At 38.7% G+C, this 21,846-nt stretch overlaps 2 protein-coding genes across 6 annotated transcripts in view; both read left to right on the forward strand.

The window, feature by feature from the left end:
• Positions 1 to 21,846, forward strand: part of LOC124112522 — a 216,327-nt gene that overhangs the window by 101,922 nt on the left and 92,559 nt on the right. The window lies entirely within an intron of this gene.
• Positions 13,888 to 14,460, forward strand: LOC125381118 (putative uncharacterized protein DDB_G0290521). The gene has a single exon (XM_048397343.1). The coding sequence runs from the start codon at positions 13,888 to 13,890 to the stop codon at positions 14,458 to 14,460; it is 573 nt and encodes a 190-aa protein (XP_048253300.1).

The following is a 21,846-nucleotide window of genomic DNA, read 5'->3' on the forward strand; positions in this document are numbered from 1 at the left end:
GGTGATGCTCGTTAGGTGATATTCTTACATGTCTTAGTTGATGCTCACTATGTGATGCTCACTATGTGATGTTTGTTTTGGAAATGTTTGTTATATATAGATGAAACTCAGTGGATGGTTCTTTGGAACAGTTACTGCTAGGAAGTTCCTCTCTACCAGTACCTCTGTGATCAGGGTGATTGATCCCAATCATGCCAATTGCTGTAGGATACTTACATATTCATACCTGTCAAGATCCGGGTTGGTATTGGACTTCAGTAACCAATTGCTGAAGGAGGGGACTAAAGGATCATCTCATCAGACTTGCTCTCTTGCTTGATGCATATAATCGTATCCTAATTGTTTAGATCGGTCCAGACTTGGACTTGAATTTTTTAGAGACAGTCGTCATATAGCTGGAATGTTGCTGAGTGTGGCGTTAAACACCAAACGAAACAGTTTCCAGATAATTTAAATAAAAATTAGTAGCCGGACAATTTAATTATTTTTCACAACAAACTTTTTCAAGAGATTCAAAATGTCAAGCAGCAATTTTTATTTGTCGTGGTAAAATCTGATGCCCAATTTTTTTTTTACGCTATTGTTTTGGGAAGAAATAATGTTTAGAAAGTCTAATGCCTTTGTTTCACTTAAAAGATTTGTGTTGTATGTATTTTATACAAATGATATGCCAAAATAACTGATAACATTGGGGTGTTTTGGTAACTTTATGATTAGCAATCGCTCAGCACATCAAAGACCCAGGCTTGATTTCCCCACGTGGGTACAATATGTAAGAACCCATTTCTGGTTTCATCAGTGGAATTTTTTCTAAAAACTCCCTTACTCACTCTATACCCATTTAATGGTGGTCATAATAACTTTATGACAACCAAGAAACCCAAGTGAAAGTTGCCTTGAATAATTTCAGAAAAATCAAGTGTCAAGATGTAGAAGCTAGGAAAAAAGAGAAAAAATATGTTCACAAATTTAGTGATTTATTGGAATTTTATTGCACTTGTTGCATGACAAACATGTATATAAAACAGCTGCCCCCATAGAGGAAACATAATTGGTAATAACTGTATGTTTAAGTTAAAATGTCCTGGTCGGTTATGTAACTTGACCTGCCGAGCACTCTTGTTGTACAAGACACTATTCATAGCTTTCATTCTTGTTGCTGTAAACACCCAGTGCCAGTGTAATAGTTATGACTAACCGATAGTTTGGCTGACTCTAGTTACGTCTACCGACTGCTAAATAGTCATAACACTGCTCAGGTTTCACATGCGAGCTGACATGATTGTTTGGGGCTAGTAGGCAAAAAGACTGCGGAGTTCTACTATCTCGTTTCGTGTCCGATGTGCACTCCTTTCACAAACTGATTTGGTTGGTATTGATTGGCAGTGATTATGAGACATGTCTGTCAACCCTTGCGCAATAGCCAGTGTAAAACTAGGCAATTATTGGTGCTGTCTAGCAGATATGCATGTTGTGATCCACCAAATGCCCTCAAAGATGGCTTCAGGGTGAAAATGTTCCTTTCATTTCCTAAAGCATAGCATTTGCAATGTTAAGCCCAGCCCAACGGATTTCTTGAAAATGTGTTTTTCTAGTCTACAAGATGTCCATAAATTTTATTTAAAGGTTTGACATTATGCCCTGAATGCATCAGAAGTTTGTTGTTTTGTTTTGTCACTTTTTGATCATCATCATCATCATCATCATCATCATCATCATCATCATCTTATTCAAGTGAAAATGTTTTTCCTTGAATTGATATTTTTGCACTCATCAAATTTTAGTATGACTTTATAGAACTTAATAATAAACTTTTTTGGGGGAAACACATTCCTATTTTGCTGTCGGCTGTGTCTGTCATTTGATCTAATCTGAGATTATTGCAAGATAATGGAAATATATTGTGGAAATACCTGTGAAGATCCGAGGTCTTCAGCAACACATGCTTGCTACATGTATGCTTGTTGTAACAGGCGACTACCGTATTTTCTTGAGTATAGTGCGCACCCGTGTATAATGCGTACCCCCCTATAGCGGGTTCAATATTTTGAAAAAAAAAGAAGTTTGAATATTATGCGCAGAAAAAAATTACACCGTACCCTTTCAGCTAAGTCCGGCAAACGAATGGGTGATGAGAAACTTTGTCAGTACAAATTCGAAATTTGAGATAAAAAATCACCAGACATGTTTATTTACCGATTAAATAGTATTTATTGTTCTGCTAGGCATTGTTTTATATCCAGGGATTAAGATTACCTTGTGTATTGTCTCGTAAACTAATTCGGAAACAGCAATCAGCTGTACACACGTTTTCTTGGAATCGACCGGTGATTCGGTCAAGACACACCCAATGATATAACTTTATAGGATTTTTAATGCAAGGATCGGCAAAAATTGTATCTGAAACTATTTTTTTTATCAGGAATAATATATTCCATTATTTTCTTAATTATATGCAGCCTTTACTAAACATATTTAAAATAATAATAACCCTAAGCGAAGCAGCTGATCGCTTTTCCCAGGTATTTTTTTTTACATGGAACCAATCTGACCAGTCACCGTCAAGGCTCACGCGCACGTGATCGCGAGAATTTCATGTTGACATAGAATCGTCAAACAAAAACAAATATGACTTTTAACAAGTCAAAGTATGTCATTTATGATATATGTATCCATTCTCTGTCAACTAAAGTTCGTTTCAAGGCGTCAATAGCGGTATTCTGACCGTGGTTGCTGTTAATGACGGTGAGTTGTGCGATCTTCCGATCGCTTCACACACGATTTCGCTGAAATTAATAAAAACAATATTAAAAGGAATTTTGAATAAAATTAATGAAATAAGTTACAAACATAAGTCCAGATATACAAAGAACACTTTTTATAGCCAGACAGTGTAATTACATAATTATTTTGTGTACTTCAGTATGGATTTGTTGACATGGTATTTCCGGTGTTTCGTGCTCATGGTAATGTCTTTCCATGGGGGAAAAAAACATCCAAACTCATAATTCGTGTATAATGCGCACCCCCTTCCACACAGCTGTGTTTTTTGGAAAAAAAAGTGCGCACTATACTCAAGAAAATACGGTAATAGGATTGGGTGGTCAGGCTCACTGATTGGTTGATGGATGTCATTGTATCCCAATTGCCTAGATCGATGCTCATGATGTCAATCACTGAATTGTCTGGCCCACACTCCATTATTTACAGACCGCCGTTATATATCTGGAATATTGGTGAGTGCAGCCGAAAACAACAAACAAACAAACAAACGAACAAACAAGCAAAACAGTGAACCCTATATTTGCTTAATTCCCCTCGACATCTGCTTATACTTACTTAGGTTGGAGATAATCGCCTTATTTATCTTGTAAATCTCTACTGTAAAACGTATGATATTTGAAACCAATGCCTTTGGCCATGACAGACATAACACGATCCAGACAGACATGCAATAAATGTTGCATATTTAAGATCATTGTGTACAATACTTGTCGTCTCATCTGTGAGCTGTAATGTGATTATGATCCTTTGAGATCAAATGATTGATGTTAGTTTTTCCTTAAAACTTTTAAAACAATATTTCATCCAATACTGGCCTCCTCAGTAGATATGAAATTGCAACACAATGCTTTGTAGACCATTGTGATGTCATCGGTTACCTAGACGTTACAATCAGATGACATCACTTGTCTCTCTGCTACTGTTAGCAGTACTTTTTAACACTCCTAAGACACTGCTTATTACTGTTTACAAATTGAAACTGTTGAAAGAATGATGTTGGATTATTAATAAAATCTCACCCTCATGTCTTATGATGTCAAGTATTTAACAAAATTTAACAGCTAACTTCAGAGTTTGAATCGTTTATCGCTTTGTGTAGATATATTTGATATCAAGAGACACTCCCCTCGCTGAGATTCTCTGTTTAAGACTAATACAGTTATTTGTTACGTTTCGACTGTCTGCATTAAGGTCACAAGGCAGGTTGAAGCATGACTACATTTTAGTCGACTGTGTAGATGATGTGATTAAGAACCAAGCAAGTTTTGGTATTGTGTCTAGTGTCTGATACCATTGTCTGGGGTCGGATACAAATCTCTCTAGACATGGACATTGAATAATTCATGATTATGACCAGTTTGCCCTAGATTCATGCAAGAAATGCATGCATGCATAGTGTTATATTTCATTAAGAAGAGCAGGTGTCTCAGGGGTTGCTCTATGCCTGCTCAGAGGATGATATTCGGCCCCAAATCAGCAGGAAATGTCAGTAAAAATTACCAGATTAGAATTGCAAAGTTCCTACATTATGTAAATACAGTAGGATGTAATGTGATTGTTTTTTCCGAGGTGACTTGTATTTCAACAATAAGAGGACCTAATAAGCAGAAGAGGTTTAATTTTACATTATTGTTCTGAATACAATGTCAAAATTAAAACTTAAAGAAATCTCAATTTTAAACAAAATAACATAACGCTTGCTGACTTGATTGATGCATGTCATCACATCCCAATTGTGTGGATCGATGCTCATGATGTCAATCACTAGATTATCTGGTCCAGACTCAGTTATTTACAGACTGCTGTCATATAGCTAGAATACTGCTGAGTGTGGTGTTAAACAACAAACCAAAAATTTAAATATAATGAAACTAAAAGTAAAACTGCAAATGGTGCCAAGAGACAACGCACACGGTTCTGATACAGTGAAAGTCTGGACACCCCCTTCATATCGGAAAGTTCACGAGAATGCAAGATATACTACTTAAAAGATGTTAAAGAACACCCGATTCCTTCTTATTACTATAGTTAATCTGTCAAGCAACCTCCATATCCCCAGGGCAAGCATTTCGGTAAACCCACACCCCTGTATCTCGTTATCACAAATTATGTGCCCTTGATTTTTATCAGGCAATATGATTTGCTACACTACTTAGTCTAACAGACCAATCAGAATGCGAGTACCAAACCAGCCTCAAAGTTTCGTTTGGCGATGTCAACAACATGCGGCCAGTCCCATTGATAACGAAAGATTTTGTGAAAAATTTAACATTGAAAAACTGACTGCACCAAAGGAAGTCCTCACAAATAGTTTTGATGAAAAGGATGTCTTAAGACTGGTGGTGGCTTTGGTTTCAAGGCAATACAAGTTACCCACCATTTTCTTTTTCCTTGTATTGTTTGATTGGTCGGTAAAATGTTAATGAAAATCAAGGGCGGGTATTTTGAGATCGCGAGGACCACAGGAATAGATCCAGGGGTTAGTGTAGGTTTACCACAATGCTTGCCCTGGAGATGTAGAGAATGTGTGCCAAAGAACACCAGATTCTTTCTTATTACCATAGTTAATCTGTCATGTCTTTAAAGAATCAGGTGTTCTTTAACTTCCCTTGAGTAGTATATGATCTAACCGACATTGCTGTTACCATTAATCCAGAAATTCGATTCTGCAGATGTGTTCACTGGAAACAGTACTGGCCAGATTTACGAAGTGTTTTGCTGTATGTTACCCACTGAAACCAGTTTCTCTCTCTTGATTTTTGGGCAAACTTGTTCAAAAGTGTTACTGCATAATGCATGTACTCTTCAAAGATGGTGTCTGAAAAGTTCTTCCCCTTTAGTGCAGGGCACACAACGAGCCTAAGGATTTACTGAGGCCTGCTCAGTCTCATAGTCATTTCAAAGTCTGCAGTGAGTGTCAGCCAAAATGACCAAATTGGAATGAAGCATATCCAACTTCATGTTAATATAATTATTTATTACCTATGAGGGCAAACATTTCGGGGTTAATAAAAATCATATGTGCCCTAGGGTCATATCACATCATGGGACATCATTGTTGACGTCATTCGAATCTTATTGTGACGTGAGGTCGGAATGACGTCACACTACAAACGACCTTATAGCTGAACGACAAATTGTGGTACCACTGCTGTTGCGACTTGCAGCTGTCCTTATAGCTAAACACTAAAATTTGTCTATGTATGTAGACATCTTCTTCGGTAATACATAGAACATTAAATTTGTGTTCATGTCATACTATGTTTACGACCCTGGTGCTTAAATTCAGGTATTGAGACACAGTATGACATGAACACTCATATACTATCCTCTATATATTTATAACTAACAGTGTTTCTTTGTTAGGTGACGTGCATCTCTTTGAAAGGAAGAGGCTGAATACTGATATTTAATTTTATTACATTATGTAAAATTACAATGACGTTTATGAAGTATATGCACCTAAAGACACTTAATGATGATGTGTGGAGGGTCATTTTATTAAATGTTTCAGTAATCACAGTAATATCGACTACAGTGTTTGAATTTAATTTTCCAAATAAACCTCTGAAATCATTGAATCAAATCAAAACTGATTGCAAGGAAATCTCAGTTTGAATAAACAGGTTTTTCCAATTGAACAAAAAATTGAATTGATTGACTACGAAAGGATGTCATGATTGTCTCATTAGGGGAATATTTAAATTGAAGTTTGACCCCTTTAACTATTTAATTGTGCAACCTTGAGGCATTTTTCTGTGAGCCATCTTAATTAACAACCCTCGGTGCTATCAGTTGATGGTTGGTATTTGTCCATGTGTTTCTCACAGTGTTGTTACAGCAGGCCGAGGGGGCAAAGGCCAGAGTTATAGTGCCAACAGAATTACGTCATGGCATGGCTGCATAATTATTCCTGGGCTGATATGAGTCTTTTCGCTGAGGTTATCGCAGGCTTTAAAGCGGAAAGTTGGGAGTTCTGCTGCACACCTCTTCACTCAAGACTGTCAATCTGTTCGTCTGAGCTTGGGCCCATGGGTGATGTGGAGTGGCTGAATGTGTTCTTGTATTTTTAGGTTCCTTCTGGTGTCCTGAAATTATTAAAGAGGCTTAATGTCTGGTTGTTTCTCAGAGGGTTGTCTGTGGTGTATCACTGTAGTGACTGATCAAGCTCTGGTTGTTTCTCAGAGGGTTGTCTGTGGTGTATCACTGTAGTGACTGATCAAGCCCTGGTTGTTGCTCAGAGGGTTGCCTGTGGTGTATCACTGTAGTGACTGATCAAGCTCTGGTTGTTTCTCAGAGCATTGTCTGTGGTGTATCACTGAAGTGACTGATCAAGCTCTGGTTGTTTCTCAGAGGGTTGTCTGTGGTGTATCACTGTAGTGACTGATCAAGCCCTGGTTGTTTCTCAGAGCGTTGTCTGTGGTGTATCACTGTAGTGACTGATCAAGCTCTGGTTGTTTCTCAGGGTTGTCTGTGGTGTATCACTGTAGTGACTGATCAAGCTCTGGTTGTTTCTCAGAGCATTGTCTGTGGTGAATCACTGTAGTGACTGATCAAGCTCTGGTTGTTTCTCAGAGGGTTGTCTGTGGTGTATCACTGTAGTGACTGATCAAGCCCTGGTTGTTTCTCAGAGCGTTGTCTGTGGTGTATCACTGTAGTGACTAATCAATCTCTGGTTGTTTCTCAGAGGGTTGTCTGTGGTGTATCACTGTAGTGACTGATCAAGCCCTGGTTGTTTAATATAGACGTCTTCTAAGAATGTCAACGTGTATCATGAATTATTAATGTAGATACTGTATCGACACACATTTATGAATATTGATACTGTATTGAGACACATTTATGAATATCGGTATGGAATTAATACTTTCAGTAAACGTTTCCATGCATTAAGATTACCTTGGTAAATGTCTAATATCTACTGATACTGTATCGTCTGAAGTTAGCTCATTGATCTTAACCTGTTATAGGTACATCTTTCATGAAGCCATTCTTAGCATTTCTACTTGAGGCACTATTTTAGTGTATAAGTGTAGTATTTTTGTAGGATTTGAATTTTTTTAATATCAGTACCTGATGAGTGCTTGTTCCAGACAATCAATTTTATTTTTGACACATAATGACCTTTTAGTCTTTCAACTATATTTCTGTTTTACTTAAGGTGATTTCAAAAATATCTACCTATCATCTAACTATTTGGATATTCTTGTGATGTCATTTAATCCTGTGTATAGAGATAGGCTTTTGGTCAATAGCTTTTCGTAGGATTGTCTTGAGATTTTCTTGTTTTGCCTTACTTCTTCTTTATCCAGTTCAATATGTAAGCTAAGATAGCATGTAGTGTATTCTGTAGCCTAGACTATTGATTACATCTTCTCTAGAGACACAAGATTAACTTTTAGACTATTCAGAACTTGATATCAGATAAAAACACAAAAGAAATGGATATGATCCCTGGACTATCTTTTCTGACAAATTAGAAATGATTACTGGTAGGTTTGATGTTTAAAAGATTGTGAACAGACACCACAATTGCATGAGCATGTTGATATGTGTCTGGTTACGTTGTTGGGAAGATGCTTGAAATAATAGTTATTTTAGATACAAAGGACACTGTTCTGATTGTTAGCTTACCTGACCATACTGAACTGAAGTAGATGGACATCTAGCATCTGAAAACAATATTTTTCCAGAAAAAGACAGTTCTTAAATTATCTTAATAAAATATTATAAAAAAGAGCCAAGAGACTTTCTTCATTTTCTAGTCCCTGAAAAGAACATATTTTTAAAAAAACAACCCAGTTAAATTATCTTAATAATGTATTATAAAAAGGAGCCAAGAGCCTATACATCTATACACTGCAGTAATTTAGACTTGCCAACTTTCATAGACTTGCATCGGCTGTATTGGAAATATTTGTTTCAGGCTCTGTAAGATAACTAGAACCGAAGGTCCCTGTCACTTATTTCCAACCTGTCCTGTTCCACAACGAAGACAGTTATCTGGGCCCCTTTCCACAATGCCATCTTAGCGCTAAGGTGATCGTAACTCCCATACTTAAACACTGGCTTACGACAATCATAGCGCTAAAATCGCTTTGTGGAACAGTGCCCTGGTGAAAAGTGTCTCTTAACATGCAGATAAGAATTCTGAGATGATGTGAAGCAAGGCACAAGATGCTGTTTTGATGATATCGGCACTTTCTGCATACATTATTTGTAAAAAATATGACCCTGTGAAGATCTGGTTTAGAATGGGCACTCAGCCACCCATGCTGGTTACATGCGACTAACAGGATCAGAAAGTCAGGCTCAAAGTTTGAGTCTAACACAATCTTTGTTCAGTCCTGTAAGCTCAGCCAAAAATAGTCCTTATAATGAAAGTGGGGGCATGGGAGGCCCAGTTGTCTAAGGCGTCGCGATTCACTGTGCAGAGTTGCGTCCCTTTGGCACGCCAGAAACATATGATTGTGGGTTCGAATCCCGGTTCGCCCCAATTATGTTTCTAGGTTTGTCAGCACCATACCCGTGCTCATGGGTTTCACCGAAGTGGTAAATGTCGGAGACTCGCATCACTTCGGGCTTTCCTCCCACATTAAGCTGACACACCGTGATATAACTGGAATACTGTTAAAAGCGGCGTTAAACCCAACTCACTCACTCACTATACTGAAAGTAAAATAGAGTAGAGGCTTCTAACGGGATCTGGTGGTCAGACTCAAAGACTTAGTTGATGCATATCATTTTGTCCAAAATGTGTGGATCGATGCTCATGATGTGAATCACTGGATTGTCTGGTTCAGACTCGGATTATTTACAGACCGCCGTCATACAGCTGGAACACTGCTGAATGCGACAACAAACAACAAAGAAACATTTAAAAATATACCACCAGTGGGTGTGCTTTGACTTATGCTAAGAGGGTTTAGATTGATGGTTCTGCTGTCAACTTTGATCTTTATGTATATTGCTGAGTGCACTGTTAAACAACAAACAATATGTAGGTTATATGTCTTAAGTATCCAGTGTTCGTCTGTCAGAAACCCATACCTATGCTTGGGGGTTTTCACCAAGAAATCAAGCATCTGTGCCCTCCCACATTAAGCCGTTAAGCCATTACTGATATACTGTTCAAAACACCTTTAAACCCATCTCATTTTTGAATTTGTTGCCAGGTTTTGTTCTATCCTAGTTTAAGAATTTGTTTGTATTATACAACATTAAAATATGCAGAGATTTACCTTGGTCTATAGGAGTCCTAGGGAATCTCAATATTATATTTTTGGGGTCCTCTGCATTAAAATGAGTGGTCCCAGGTTGACAACTCGACCAATTACAAATAACATTCAAAGTAGTTGTGGATTGGATTTCCTTGTTTTAATCGGAACTTATAATGTTTGAATTAAGTCAATCTGACTTTGACGATCTGAACCTTGATTGTATTTCTCATTACTACAGACATATCACATAAATCTTGCGTACATTCTTCAATTCGAACAGTTCCAATCATTCCAACATCCTCACTCTTTTATGTCCAGTGGGACTCACAGTGGATACTATTTGCGTCAATTCTTAATGACGCAATATTTTTCGTCTGGCAAAACCTTGTAATGTGTAATTTGCATTGAACGTAGTAAAACTAATTTGATGTTGAATTATAATACCAGTTGTTTGATTGGTGAGTAGAAAGGAAAATGTCCAATTTGTGGATAACATAAACACACCATTTTCCAGTTGAGAACAGTCGCTATTGCACCTAACCAGAAGTTGTTGTCCATAAAGCTGTACATTTCCTTATTATGATGCCAGTTGTTTGTTAAATCGTTTTATCCAGTTATTTGGAACATCAGGATAACGTTTAGGCGGTAAAACATTTTTTGAATCCCATGAAATCCCAATGGGGAAAGACCAAAATCTCATTTCCTTCTGATCGATGTGAAAATTACTTGTAAATTCAAGATAAATGTTATTTGTTGATGTATATGCAGGAGGTTGATAATGACTCTGGTGGAGGACAATTGTTTATGGCTTGTGCCAGACTGTCCTTGTAAGAGACACGGTAAGGGCCGAGGCCTAGACAGTTCCGAGGTTGCCTCTGATGAGCTACTGAATTCAGCACACGATACATAGTAATAGAACAGGGGTACTTAACAATTCATTATGGGCACTCTCTGTCTGCTTGTCTAGACCGATGAAGAAGTAAACGAAAAGAGTTTGTTGATGAGGGAACTCATCAGCAGGTTGTGGGTGCTGTGCCATGATATTCATCAGGAACCTAGGACCATTGAGGTAACCAGTTCGGTCAATAATAGGTCTTACAGCATATTTCAAAACTGTGTTTATTTTGGAGTTTGCGTCAGACCGGGTCCTCATATGTAATTGGAAGAGGTTTACGGATAATCATAAGTGGTTCTGTTTACAGAGAATTTGCTCAAGGCATAACTCAGTCCTTTTCATGAAACAGGAAAAAATGGGAATGTCTAATGGCTGCCATGGATTTTTTCAAAGTGTCGAAAGTATTTACCTAACAACATGTTTTGATGTTGGGCAGGTCTGTGGAAACATTGTTATCTTGTGAGGTACATGGACTCTTCTGAATGATTTGTTATTATAAATTAAGGATCTGAGGTATTAGGAGACATTTTGTCTCTGGTTCTGTTATTATTTACAGTAAGATGTTTTTTGCTAGGGTCATCAACATTATTTTTCAGTAAGTAGTTCCTTAAGTCAAGAGACCGCCTCAAGAGAGCGCCTGCACATTCCACCCCACCTGAAGTCAAGACTATGTTTGGGTATTAGTGTATCCCAGTCATCAATTGGACATGAATCCAATATGTAGCGCAATATGTTTTTCAATGAGATAAGGTGGAATATTGCAGAAAAAACGACAAGTAGACTTATGTTAATATGAACTCTAAATGTCTGTACCAATATGTTGCATTGTAAGAATAAAGAGTTTGAATCCATGTGTCAGCCGTCTTCACTGACACTACAGCTTCACTGGGCAACTTAAGATACCAAATGTGCATGTTGATTTACTGGTTCAGAGTTGTGTCCCTTGGGCATGCTAGTAACCCATGATTGTGGGTTTGAATCCCGGTTTGCCCCAATTATGTTTCTTGGTTCCACAGCTCTATAGTTGAGCTCGTGAGTTTCACCATAGTGGTAAATGTCTGTGGCCCCTATCTCTTTGGGCTTTCCTCCCACATTTAGCTGACACACTGTGATATAATTGGAATACTGTTCAAAGTAGCATTGAAGCTCACTCACTCACTCACTCACTCACTCACTCACTCACTCACTCCTGTGAGGCAAGTCCATTGCCCCAAATGACTTGAGCCCAAGCATGTTCATATGGAACCCAACTCACTCGCTCACTCATGTTAATTTGAGACAACACTACTTCCTGATCAGACTGAATATAGCAGTATATGGCAGGGTTAGTTAGTAATTAGGTTAGTCAAAACCAGTTTGTCAACATCTGATAGTTGGTAATTATAAATTTTGTGAACATTTGTGGTATTTGTGGTATTTGTGGTACAGATACATGATGAAGGGTATCATGTATCATATTGTAGAGTTGGATATCTCGATGCACCGAGTCATCGTTTCAGCTTCAGTTATCTCCGAGGTCGTTCATGGAAGAAGAGTTCCAGAGTTCCTATATTAAACCAATAATTACTCTTGACGAGGTCACCATGCGAAAAGAAGGACCCGAGGACCAGTAGCCTATCTTAGTAAACAAGGGGCTGTGGGGTAGCCAAGTAGTTTAAGCGTTCGCTCGTCATGCCTGTGAAGCCCATTCCTGGTGTCCCCTGCCATGATATTGCTGGAATGTTGCTAAAAACGATGTAAAACCATACTCAGTCACTCTTGGTAAAACAGGGGCGGTCGGGTAGCCAAGTGGTTAAAGCTTTCGCTCGTCACGCCGAAGACCTGGGTTCGATTCCCAACATGGGTACAATGTGTGAAGCCCATTTCTGGTGTCCCCTGCCATGATATTGCTGGAATGTTGCTAAAAGCGCTGTAAAACCATACTCAGTCACTCTTGGTAAAACAAGGAGCGACGTAAAAAGGTTTTTGTGTTTTTTTGTGGTCTGTCCTTGCAGCAATGGAGCCCCAGGAAAAAGCAAGGGAAGACATATGGCATATATGTAGAAGTGCCACATTTCCAAATGTTTGCAGGGGCGGTCGGGTAGCCTAGTGGTTAAAGCGTTCGCTCGTCACGCCCAAGACCCGGGTTCGATTCCTGACATGGGTACAATGTGTGAAGCCCATTTCTGGTGACCCCCGCCGTGATATTGCTGGAATATTGCTAAAAGCGGCGTAAAACCATACTCACTCCAAATGTTTGCAACTTGTATAAGTGTCACTTCAATATTTTTGACAGACTTTCGTGTATACACAATGATAAAATAACTCTGGAATGATTAAAAAGTGACGAGAGACTGAGGACAGTATGTGATGTACACCTACTGTGACCGGCGAATGAATTACTGACTTCTGTATCACATGTGGGAGGTTTAATCAAGTTTTTCCCATCCCTTGTTCTCAAAGTATCACACTATATTTCTCTGTGTGATTAGATAGCCCTGTGAGAATTCATATCACCTACACATGTAAGGTGATTTATAATCTGCAAATTGCATTACCCTTCGCTTGCAATGATTAATTTTTTCTGATTTCATAGTGTAGCTATACTGAACAGGCTCAAAACACACCCCTCTGATTTAGACCTGTAATTGCTGTTGTCATGGCGCTTGGTCTGCAGTGTGTGGTGGAGGAGAAATCACTTGGAACTTGCTGCAAGTTTGCCTCCAGCACTGGGAGATAACGTAGATACAGGTAGTTCCCGACTAAGACCAGTTTCTAGCAGGCTCCTCTGTGGCTAGTTTGCTTTTCTCAAATTTGGATATGACTATTTTTGGTCAGGCTCGCTGACTTGGTTGATGCATGTCATTGATCCTAATTGCATGGATAGATGCTCATGATATCAATCACTAGATTGTCTGGTCCAGACCCGATTATTTACCGGCCGCCGTCACATAGCTAGAATATTGCTGAGTGCGGCGTTAAACAACAAACCAACCAACCAACCTTACCATGCCCACCCACCACCTCACCCCCATCCACAGCCTCACTCCCACTTGCAGCCTCACCCCCACTTGCAGCCTCACCCCCACCCACAGCCTCACCACCACCTCCGCCCACCACCTCACCCCCACCCACAGCCTCACTCCCACTTGCAGCCTCACCCCCACTTGCAGCCTCACCCCCACCCACAGCCTCACCAACACCTCCGCCCACCACCTCACCCCCAACCACAACCTCACCCCCACCCACAGCCTCACCCCCACCCACAGCCTCACCAACACCTCCGCCCACAGCCTCACCCCCACTTGCAGCCTCACCAACACCTCCACCCACAGCCTCACCCCCACAGCCTCAACCCCACTTGCAGCCTCACCCCCACTTGCAGCCTCACCAACACCTCCACTTGCAGCCTCACCAACACCTCCACCCACCACCTCACCCCCACCCACAGCCTCACCCCCACTTGCAGCCTCACTAACACCTCCACCCACAGCCTCACCCCCACACCACCACAGCCGCACCACCCCACACTGTAAGTCTAGACCTCAGCATGCCTCCCACCCACCTCACCCCAACCCCTAGTCAAGGGTGCAGGTGCTGCAGGTTGATGCAGTTCGTGGACGCGGTGGGGCTGATGCAGGCGGGGCTGACGCAGGCGGCGGGGCTGATGCGGTCAATAATACATTCTTGTGGTCAGCAGCAGACTGCCATGTTCTCAGCAATCTGTCTGGTCATGCCAGAAATAGCTGGGTCACTAGACTCACAGGATTGGCTTCTTGAAAAAGTAGGATATTCAGATGTTGATCCTGGTGAGGAGGAATTTATTGAGATATGCTCTAGAAGATATCATTGTAAGTAATGGAAGACTCCCAGCTATATTAGGGGATTAACCCCTTTACATCCTGAGGATAATCAGTCTTTGTTCTCGTCATCATCTGAACCGTGCATTACTTTGTGTAAGAATAGCCTTTCAAATTTCACAAACTTGCATCACATCTGCAGTGAGTTTGCGAGACTAAGGGAGCATCCATTTGATTTGTAGGGATGGGCGGGGGAGGACCGGCGTATTATTTTTTTTACGAAGGATTATTTTTTCACCAGTTATATCCAACAAACGATTTGTTTATTGAGTACAAGAAAACAATCTATTTGTTTTCACTATTAACAAATCTTTTTATGTTTTGTATTTTCCAAATTATACAACTCACTCACTATCCGTTATACTTAAATTTATTGATAATTTGATTTGAAGAAAGTACAGTTAAACAGTTACACTAAACTTAAAATTAAAAAAAAGTTCATTTTTGTTTACCAGTACCAACATACTCTTCTTTTTACTATTCTTTATTAAAAATCTTCCCACCCACCCATAGAAATCAAATGAATGCTACCTTGGACCAGTGATATTAACATTTTACATTATCCTGTATTGTTACCGAAATTGCAAAATACCTTCAGTAAATGTCTTATGAAAATATGTCAGTTTCCTAGACGCATGCTATTCATTGAACCCATCTGAAACCATGGAAATCATCCATCTGTATCTAGTCATCAAGGAAACTCGTTAAAATTCAAATAAGGAAAAAAGAAATTCACCTACCTACCCATATCTTTGCATCTGCTACAAAAAACACATTCATTTAATTTTTAACCTTTTTTTTCACAAATTAGAACAGGTGGTGTGATTTTCCAAGTCATAAAACACGTTTTGCCTAAAAATATTTAAAAGAAGAAATATGTAAAAGAAACGCTGGAACAGGTCAGCATTGGATATTGGGAGAAAGGAAAAGTAGGGTAAGGCCCACTGGACATGTTGGTCATATCAAATTTTATAGTTGCAAGAACGTTTTTGAAATAATGTGTATGAAAATTATCATATAAGTAAAAATGGCTAACAAGTAAACATTCTTTCTTACACTTGGATGTTTTCAACTTCTGACATGATCAAATACATGAGTTTCGGCTAAAACTAGTGGGAAAAAAAGAGAATGTTTAGCTTCAAATGATAATCTCAGTATGAGCAGGTCTGTGACCCAGATTAAGTTATTTGACATATTTTTGTAATGATTTTATCTACATGTCCTATAAAAAATATCTTAGGTCAAAGTATAAAAAACCTGCTCCATGACAACCCCTAGAAACAGCCATTTTGATGCATTTCATCCATGCCTATGCATCTGGAGTTGTCGTAAGTCCATGACATGCAATTGTTGAAAGGAAGTAAGTCGACTAGTTCATTTAAACACATCTGTTAACTTTCATATTAATTGCTGAAAGCTTTGCTCAGTTCTTAAATTACGCATGTCTGGGGGCCAAACAGTTTGCTAATTTGGTTATGTTCACATGGGTATGCACATTGTCTCAGTCTGTGATTTTAGCCACTGTAGCCAGTGTCGCGAAAATGTCTTTCAGTCTTGTGAGATCACTTAATTATAGTCCATTATGCCATGACCAACTTCTGTGAACAATATTCTTAAAGACCTGTTCGACCTTATGGACACAAAGTCTTTGGCCTATATTGTTGTCTGAAGATTTTTTGCACAACTCCAGAACAAATTGATGTGCAAATGATCTACAGTGATGTTCAGCAATGTACAAAGATGTACAATGATGTTCAGCAATGTACAATGATGTACTGTGATGTTCAGCAATGTACAATGATGTTCAGCAATGTACAATGATGTACTGTGATGTTCAGCAATGTACAATGATGTACAATGATGTTCAGCGATGTTCAGCAATGTACTGCGATGTTCAGTGATGTACTGCGATGTACAATGATGTACAATGATGTTCAGTGATGTACTGTGATGTACTGTGATGTACAATAATGTTCAGCAATGTACAATGATGTACTGTGATGTACAATGATGTTCAGCAATGTACAATGATGTACTGTGATGTTCAGCAATGTACAATGATGTACTGTGATGTACAATGATGTTCAGCAATGTACAATGATGTACTGTGATGTTCAGCAATGTACAATGATGTTCAGCAATGTACAATGATGTTCAGCAATGTACAATGATGTACTGTGATGTTCAGCAATGTACAATGATGTTCAGCAATGTACAATGATGTACTGTGATGTTCAGCAATGTACAATGATGTACAATGATGTTCAGCAATGTACAATGATGTACTGCAATGTTCAGTGATGTTCATTGATGTACTGTGATGTTCAGTGGTGTTCGGTGATGTACAATGATGTACAGTGATGTACTGTGATGTTCAGTGATGCACTGTGATGTACTGTGATGTACAATGATGTACAATAATGTTCAGTGATGTACTGTGATGTTCAGTGATGTTCTGTGATGTTCTGTGATGTACTGTGATGTTCAGTGATGTACTGTGATGTACATTGATGTACATTGATGTACATTGATGTTCAGTGATGTACGATGATGTTCAGTGATCTTCAGTGATGTACGATGATGTTCAGTGATCTTTAGTGATGTACGATGATGTTCAGTGATCTTTAGTGATGTACGATGATGTTCAGTGATCTTCAGTGATGTACGATGTTGTTCAGTGATCTTCAGTGATCTTCAGTGATGTGAAGTTATGTAAAGTGATGTACAAACTTCCATGACAATCAGGTGTCTGTAGTCATGACCTTGCTGATTTATGCACTACATTCAAGACCTGTACAAATCTTTCTACAAATTGGTGCAAATATTTTCTCATCACTGCATTTAGAGTCTTATCCTCGCTTAGTCTTTGCATGAAGCTAAGTTTTATGTGATCTTGGATTAGTGTTACCAGTATCTTAATTCAATATGAAAATGGACATATCACACATCATCAGTGTTGCTCTTTTTTTTATCACATACACATATTCCAAAACACAGACACACAGTATAAACACACATAGTATTAACACATAGTATTAACACATAGTATAAACACACAGTATAAACACATAGCATTAACACATAGCATTAACACACAGTATAAACACAGTATAAACACACAGTATAAACACATAGTATAAACACATAGTATAAAAATATTCAGCATTTGTTTTTTATCATGTTCAAGTCGATGAGAGGGATATTTCTTAATATATAAATGGAAAAAAAAGGTAGGCGTTGGAATCTGTATTTTATATTTAACATTGATCTATCCATAAAAAATGAGTCCAAATGAATGGTTTGCTTGCTCCTGTATTTGTGCCATGTTCATAGTCACCAGTGCATCAAAGGCTATAATTTCCCGCTTGATTGTGTTTTTTCCTTCAGCCATTTCTTAGGTTACTACATTGATCTCTGGATCTTCTTTCCCCATATTTGGTTAAAAAAAATATTCCAATTTCAATAACAGTCAGAGTCTCAGGATTCCCTGTTTGTCATTTGTGAACAAAATAAATGAAATTGTTCCTTTGTAGTTGGTATGAAAAGATGAAAAAAAATGAAAGGCAATTAATATGGTCCTAAACGTGTTCCACGTGGCTGCAGCCGGCCGGCTTGTGGGGGAATATTACCATGAGATCTGCGGAACGTTTTATCGGGCACAGTAGGAGATGGTGGAAAAAGTGCAGACATAAAAACACTCTCAGTTAGTGTGTAGTTATAAGAGCCCCCTGGCTTCTGCTACCCAGGCAGGCCTGTTGCAGGAAACTCGCAAGCATACCATACATACCAGCGATACAAATAGCTGATGGAAATTTGAAAATCCTTCCAAGCAAGGTTTATTTTTATGCCATACTCTATGACAAGTTTCCCCAGAAGAAGGATCTGAGATGCCACTGACTGAATGAGAGACCTGGTTAAATTCAATAGGCATGATTTTGGCAGTGTATGCAGTCGTATCTCACGCTTGTGCTGTAGTTCCGAAGCCCCCAGTAGGAAGCCCCCTTGTCCGTTTCTGGTTCCGTACCTCTGCAACGAAGCTGCCAGCTCAGAAATTATCAAGATTTGTTTCTTGAATCAAGTCCAGCGTTTCTTTCATATCTTGAGAATTTTACCTTGACTGTTTCAAGCTTGTTTAGTGTGGGCCTCATGCTGTGTGTGATGTTCTTGGTTACTGGCAAGGCTGTGCCATCAAGGTAGAAGCAAGAGACTTGGAGATGCCGAGCCATGCATCTTGTCATGTCTGTAGTGGAGAATAGGAATTGTTACCAGACCACCAATATTTCATGGAGACTTGCATATCTGATACTATAAAAAAAAGGTAGATTTCATGTAAGTGTAAAAAGTTGTATTTGTCACTCTTGTCTTTAGAATGTAAGTAATGTTATTGACCTCCGACAACATAGCTGGTAAAGTAATTTTAAAATAAAATCATATCATGTATCCAACATATATATATATATATATATATATATATATATATATATATATATATATATATATATATACTACTCAAATTTTGATCGGGATATTCTCAGCGTCCAATCCCTGCAGTTGTCACAAATTACATTCAATATTGCCTTTGAACTGGCTCATTATTAGCACCATTTAAAAATATATGTAATTTATTTAACATTCCACTGCTGATTTAAGTTAAACATTATGAAATATCTCAGTATCCTTATCTAATGTTGAGTAGTTAATATGCCAGTACGTGTATTTATCCCTTCTTTCACCATGTCCACCAACCAAAACCACGAGATTTTTTGTGTGAAAACTCAACATACACCTTCCTGTAAAAAAGTTCCTTTCCTCAACATCTGCCATGGTATAACTGGAATATTGCTGAGTCTGCAGCATTAATCAACAAACAAACAAACAAGCAAACAAACAAAACCTTTCCTTCATCATGACCAAATTATTTGAAAACATATGTAGGCTCTTTTTTTCCGTCCAAACCATTTGAACAAGAATTTGCCCAAAATTCAAAATAGATGGTGCTGTTTAGAAGGAAGTGGGTACAGCATCATCTCACCCAGAATGATTACATCAAAGACTTGCTAGGATAGTTCAGCATCACATTTGGCACCCTTTTCACTTGTACTTGTAGATTAGTTGACATGTGTTCAGATTTTCAAACATTATGCATCGTATATTAGTTAAGTCTGTCGATTCCAACTATGACAAGAATTTGTTCCAGTTTACACATTTACATCAATATGCCCAAGAAATCTGATAGTGATATTCCCTTGGGAACAATTAAAAAGTCAGTTTTGAAGGATTTTGTTTGTGTTTGTGTGACATAAACATGTAATTATGGTGACCTGTGAAGATCCGGGTACACAATAGGTCTTCAGCAACCGGTGCTTGCCGTAAAAGGCAACTATGCTTGTCCAAAGAGGCGACTAACTGGATAGGGGGTTCAGGGACTCTGACTTGGTTGATGAATGTCATCATATCCCAATTGCCTGGATCGATTATTTACAGACCGCTGTCATATAGCTGGACAGTGCGCCGTTAAACAAGTGCTGAGTGCGGCGTTAAACAACAAACAAAAACTGTAATTATGGCATGGATGAATATTGCCTTGTATTCAGTTTATGGCAATATGTAGTGACAGTTTTGCGATAACTATTGATATTTATTGGAGACGTGATGGTTGGAATGCATGTCTCACATGTCACATTGGGATTTTTAATTTTTTTTATTTGATGCTTCACCCGGCAATAGAATCATGCTACATGATGTCAGCCTGTAAATAATTGATTCTGGACAAGACAATCCAGTGATCGATATTGTGAGCAATAATCCACGCTGTCAGGGTACGATGACATGCAATCATCCAAGTCACCGAGTCTGACTATTCTAAGAAAATAAAACGCAGACCAGTTTGTGATCAGAATAGTAATGTCAGTTGTATGTAGCCATCTTCAATTTTGATTAGTTTTGATGATCCAAACAGCCATACCATTTTGAGTTCCCCGGGATGTTATCATGGTTATGGGCGTCTTGTCTTACCTTGCTTGGGGGGTGGGGTAGCCAAGTGGATAAAGCGTTCACTTGTCACGCTGAAGTCCCGAATTTGATTCCCCACATGGGTACTCGACCACCTCCGTCGGATTCCGGTGTTTGATCCTAGCCCGCGTCATACCAAAAAAACATTAAAAGATGGTACTTGTTGTTACCCTGCCTGGCGCTCGTCATTAAGGGGCTAAAAGAAGGACTGGTTTAAACTGCAGCATGGTATCTCAGTGGACTAGCACTATGAATCAGCATCAGTCCAGACTCGTACAAGCAAGCACGCACGCATTGCTATATAAGACGCAAGATTAAACCCCATTTCACCTCTCCTCCCCACATGGATACAATGTATGAAGCCCATTTCTGATGTACCCCGCCATGATATTCCTGGAATATTGCTTGAAGGGGCGTAAAACCATACTCACTCACTCACTCACTCACTCACTCACTCACTCACTTCTTGCAGTAGAGATGACTATTAGGGCTATTTTCACTATTACGATTGTATTGAAATAGGACCCCACACTTTGCAATAGCTTTGCGATAGTTGTTAACTATTGTATTAATCAAACTATATTAAACCAACTTTATGGCTTGATAATTATGTAAATGTGAAAGAAATAAAGTATTGCTCATAATGTCACAGTTGGCCATTATCCTCCCTGTAGATACCAAAACCAAAGGGAAGTAACTCTAATATGAACAAATCAACACATAACAGGTTTGAAATTTGACTGTAAAAACTTTAGTTTCTATGAGATATTTTGTTATATTTATAACTGATGGCGACTATTGAAACTATCAATTGTTACGCATACCTTTTCCTGTCGATATAGTGCAAATGTGGTGCAAACTATTGCAGTGCATCGATAGTTTGATGTATTGTAACACTCCGAGCATTTGATAAGGAATATTTTGAACAATGGACTTGCAAAGACATATGAACATGTAATGTTTGACAAAATGTACTGGTTACACCCTTAAACAATATTTGCACATTGACCATCCTTGTTTCCCCTCCCCTGCCTTTGTAGAGCTTCCTTCCACTCAGTGAGGCTTCTCAGTGAATAGCTTATTGTAGTTTCTGTAT

This window comes from Haliotis rufescens, unplaced genomic scaffold (genome assembly GCF_023055435.1).
Source record: "Haliotis rufescens isolate VD_foot unplaced genomic scaffold, xgHalRufe1.0.p SCAF_17, whole genome shotgun sequence".
NCBI lineage: Eukaryota > Metazoa > Mollusca > Gastropoda > Lepetellida > Haliotidae > Haliotis > Haliotis rufescens.

Bases quoted from the DNA above. Each gene is read 5' to 3' on its own strand.
- LOC125381118 (XM_048397343.1), top strand. From the start codon at position 13,888: ATGCCCACCCACCACCTCACCCCCATCCACAGCCTCACTCCCACTTGC.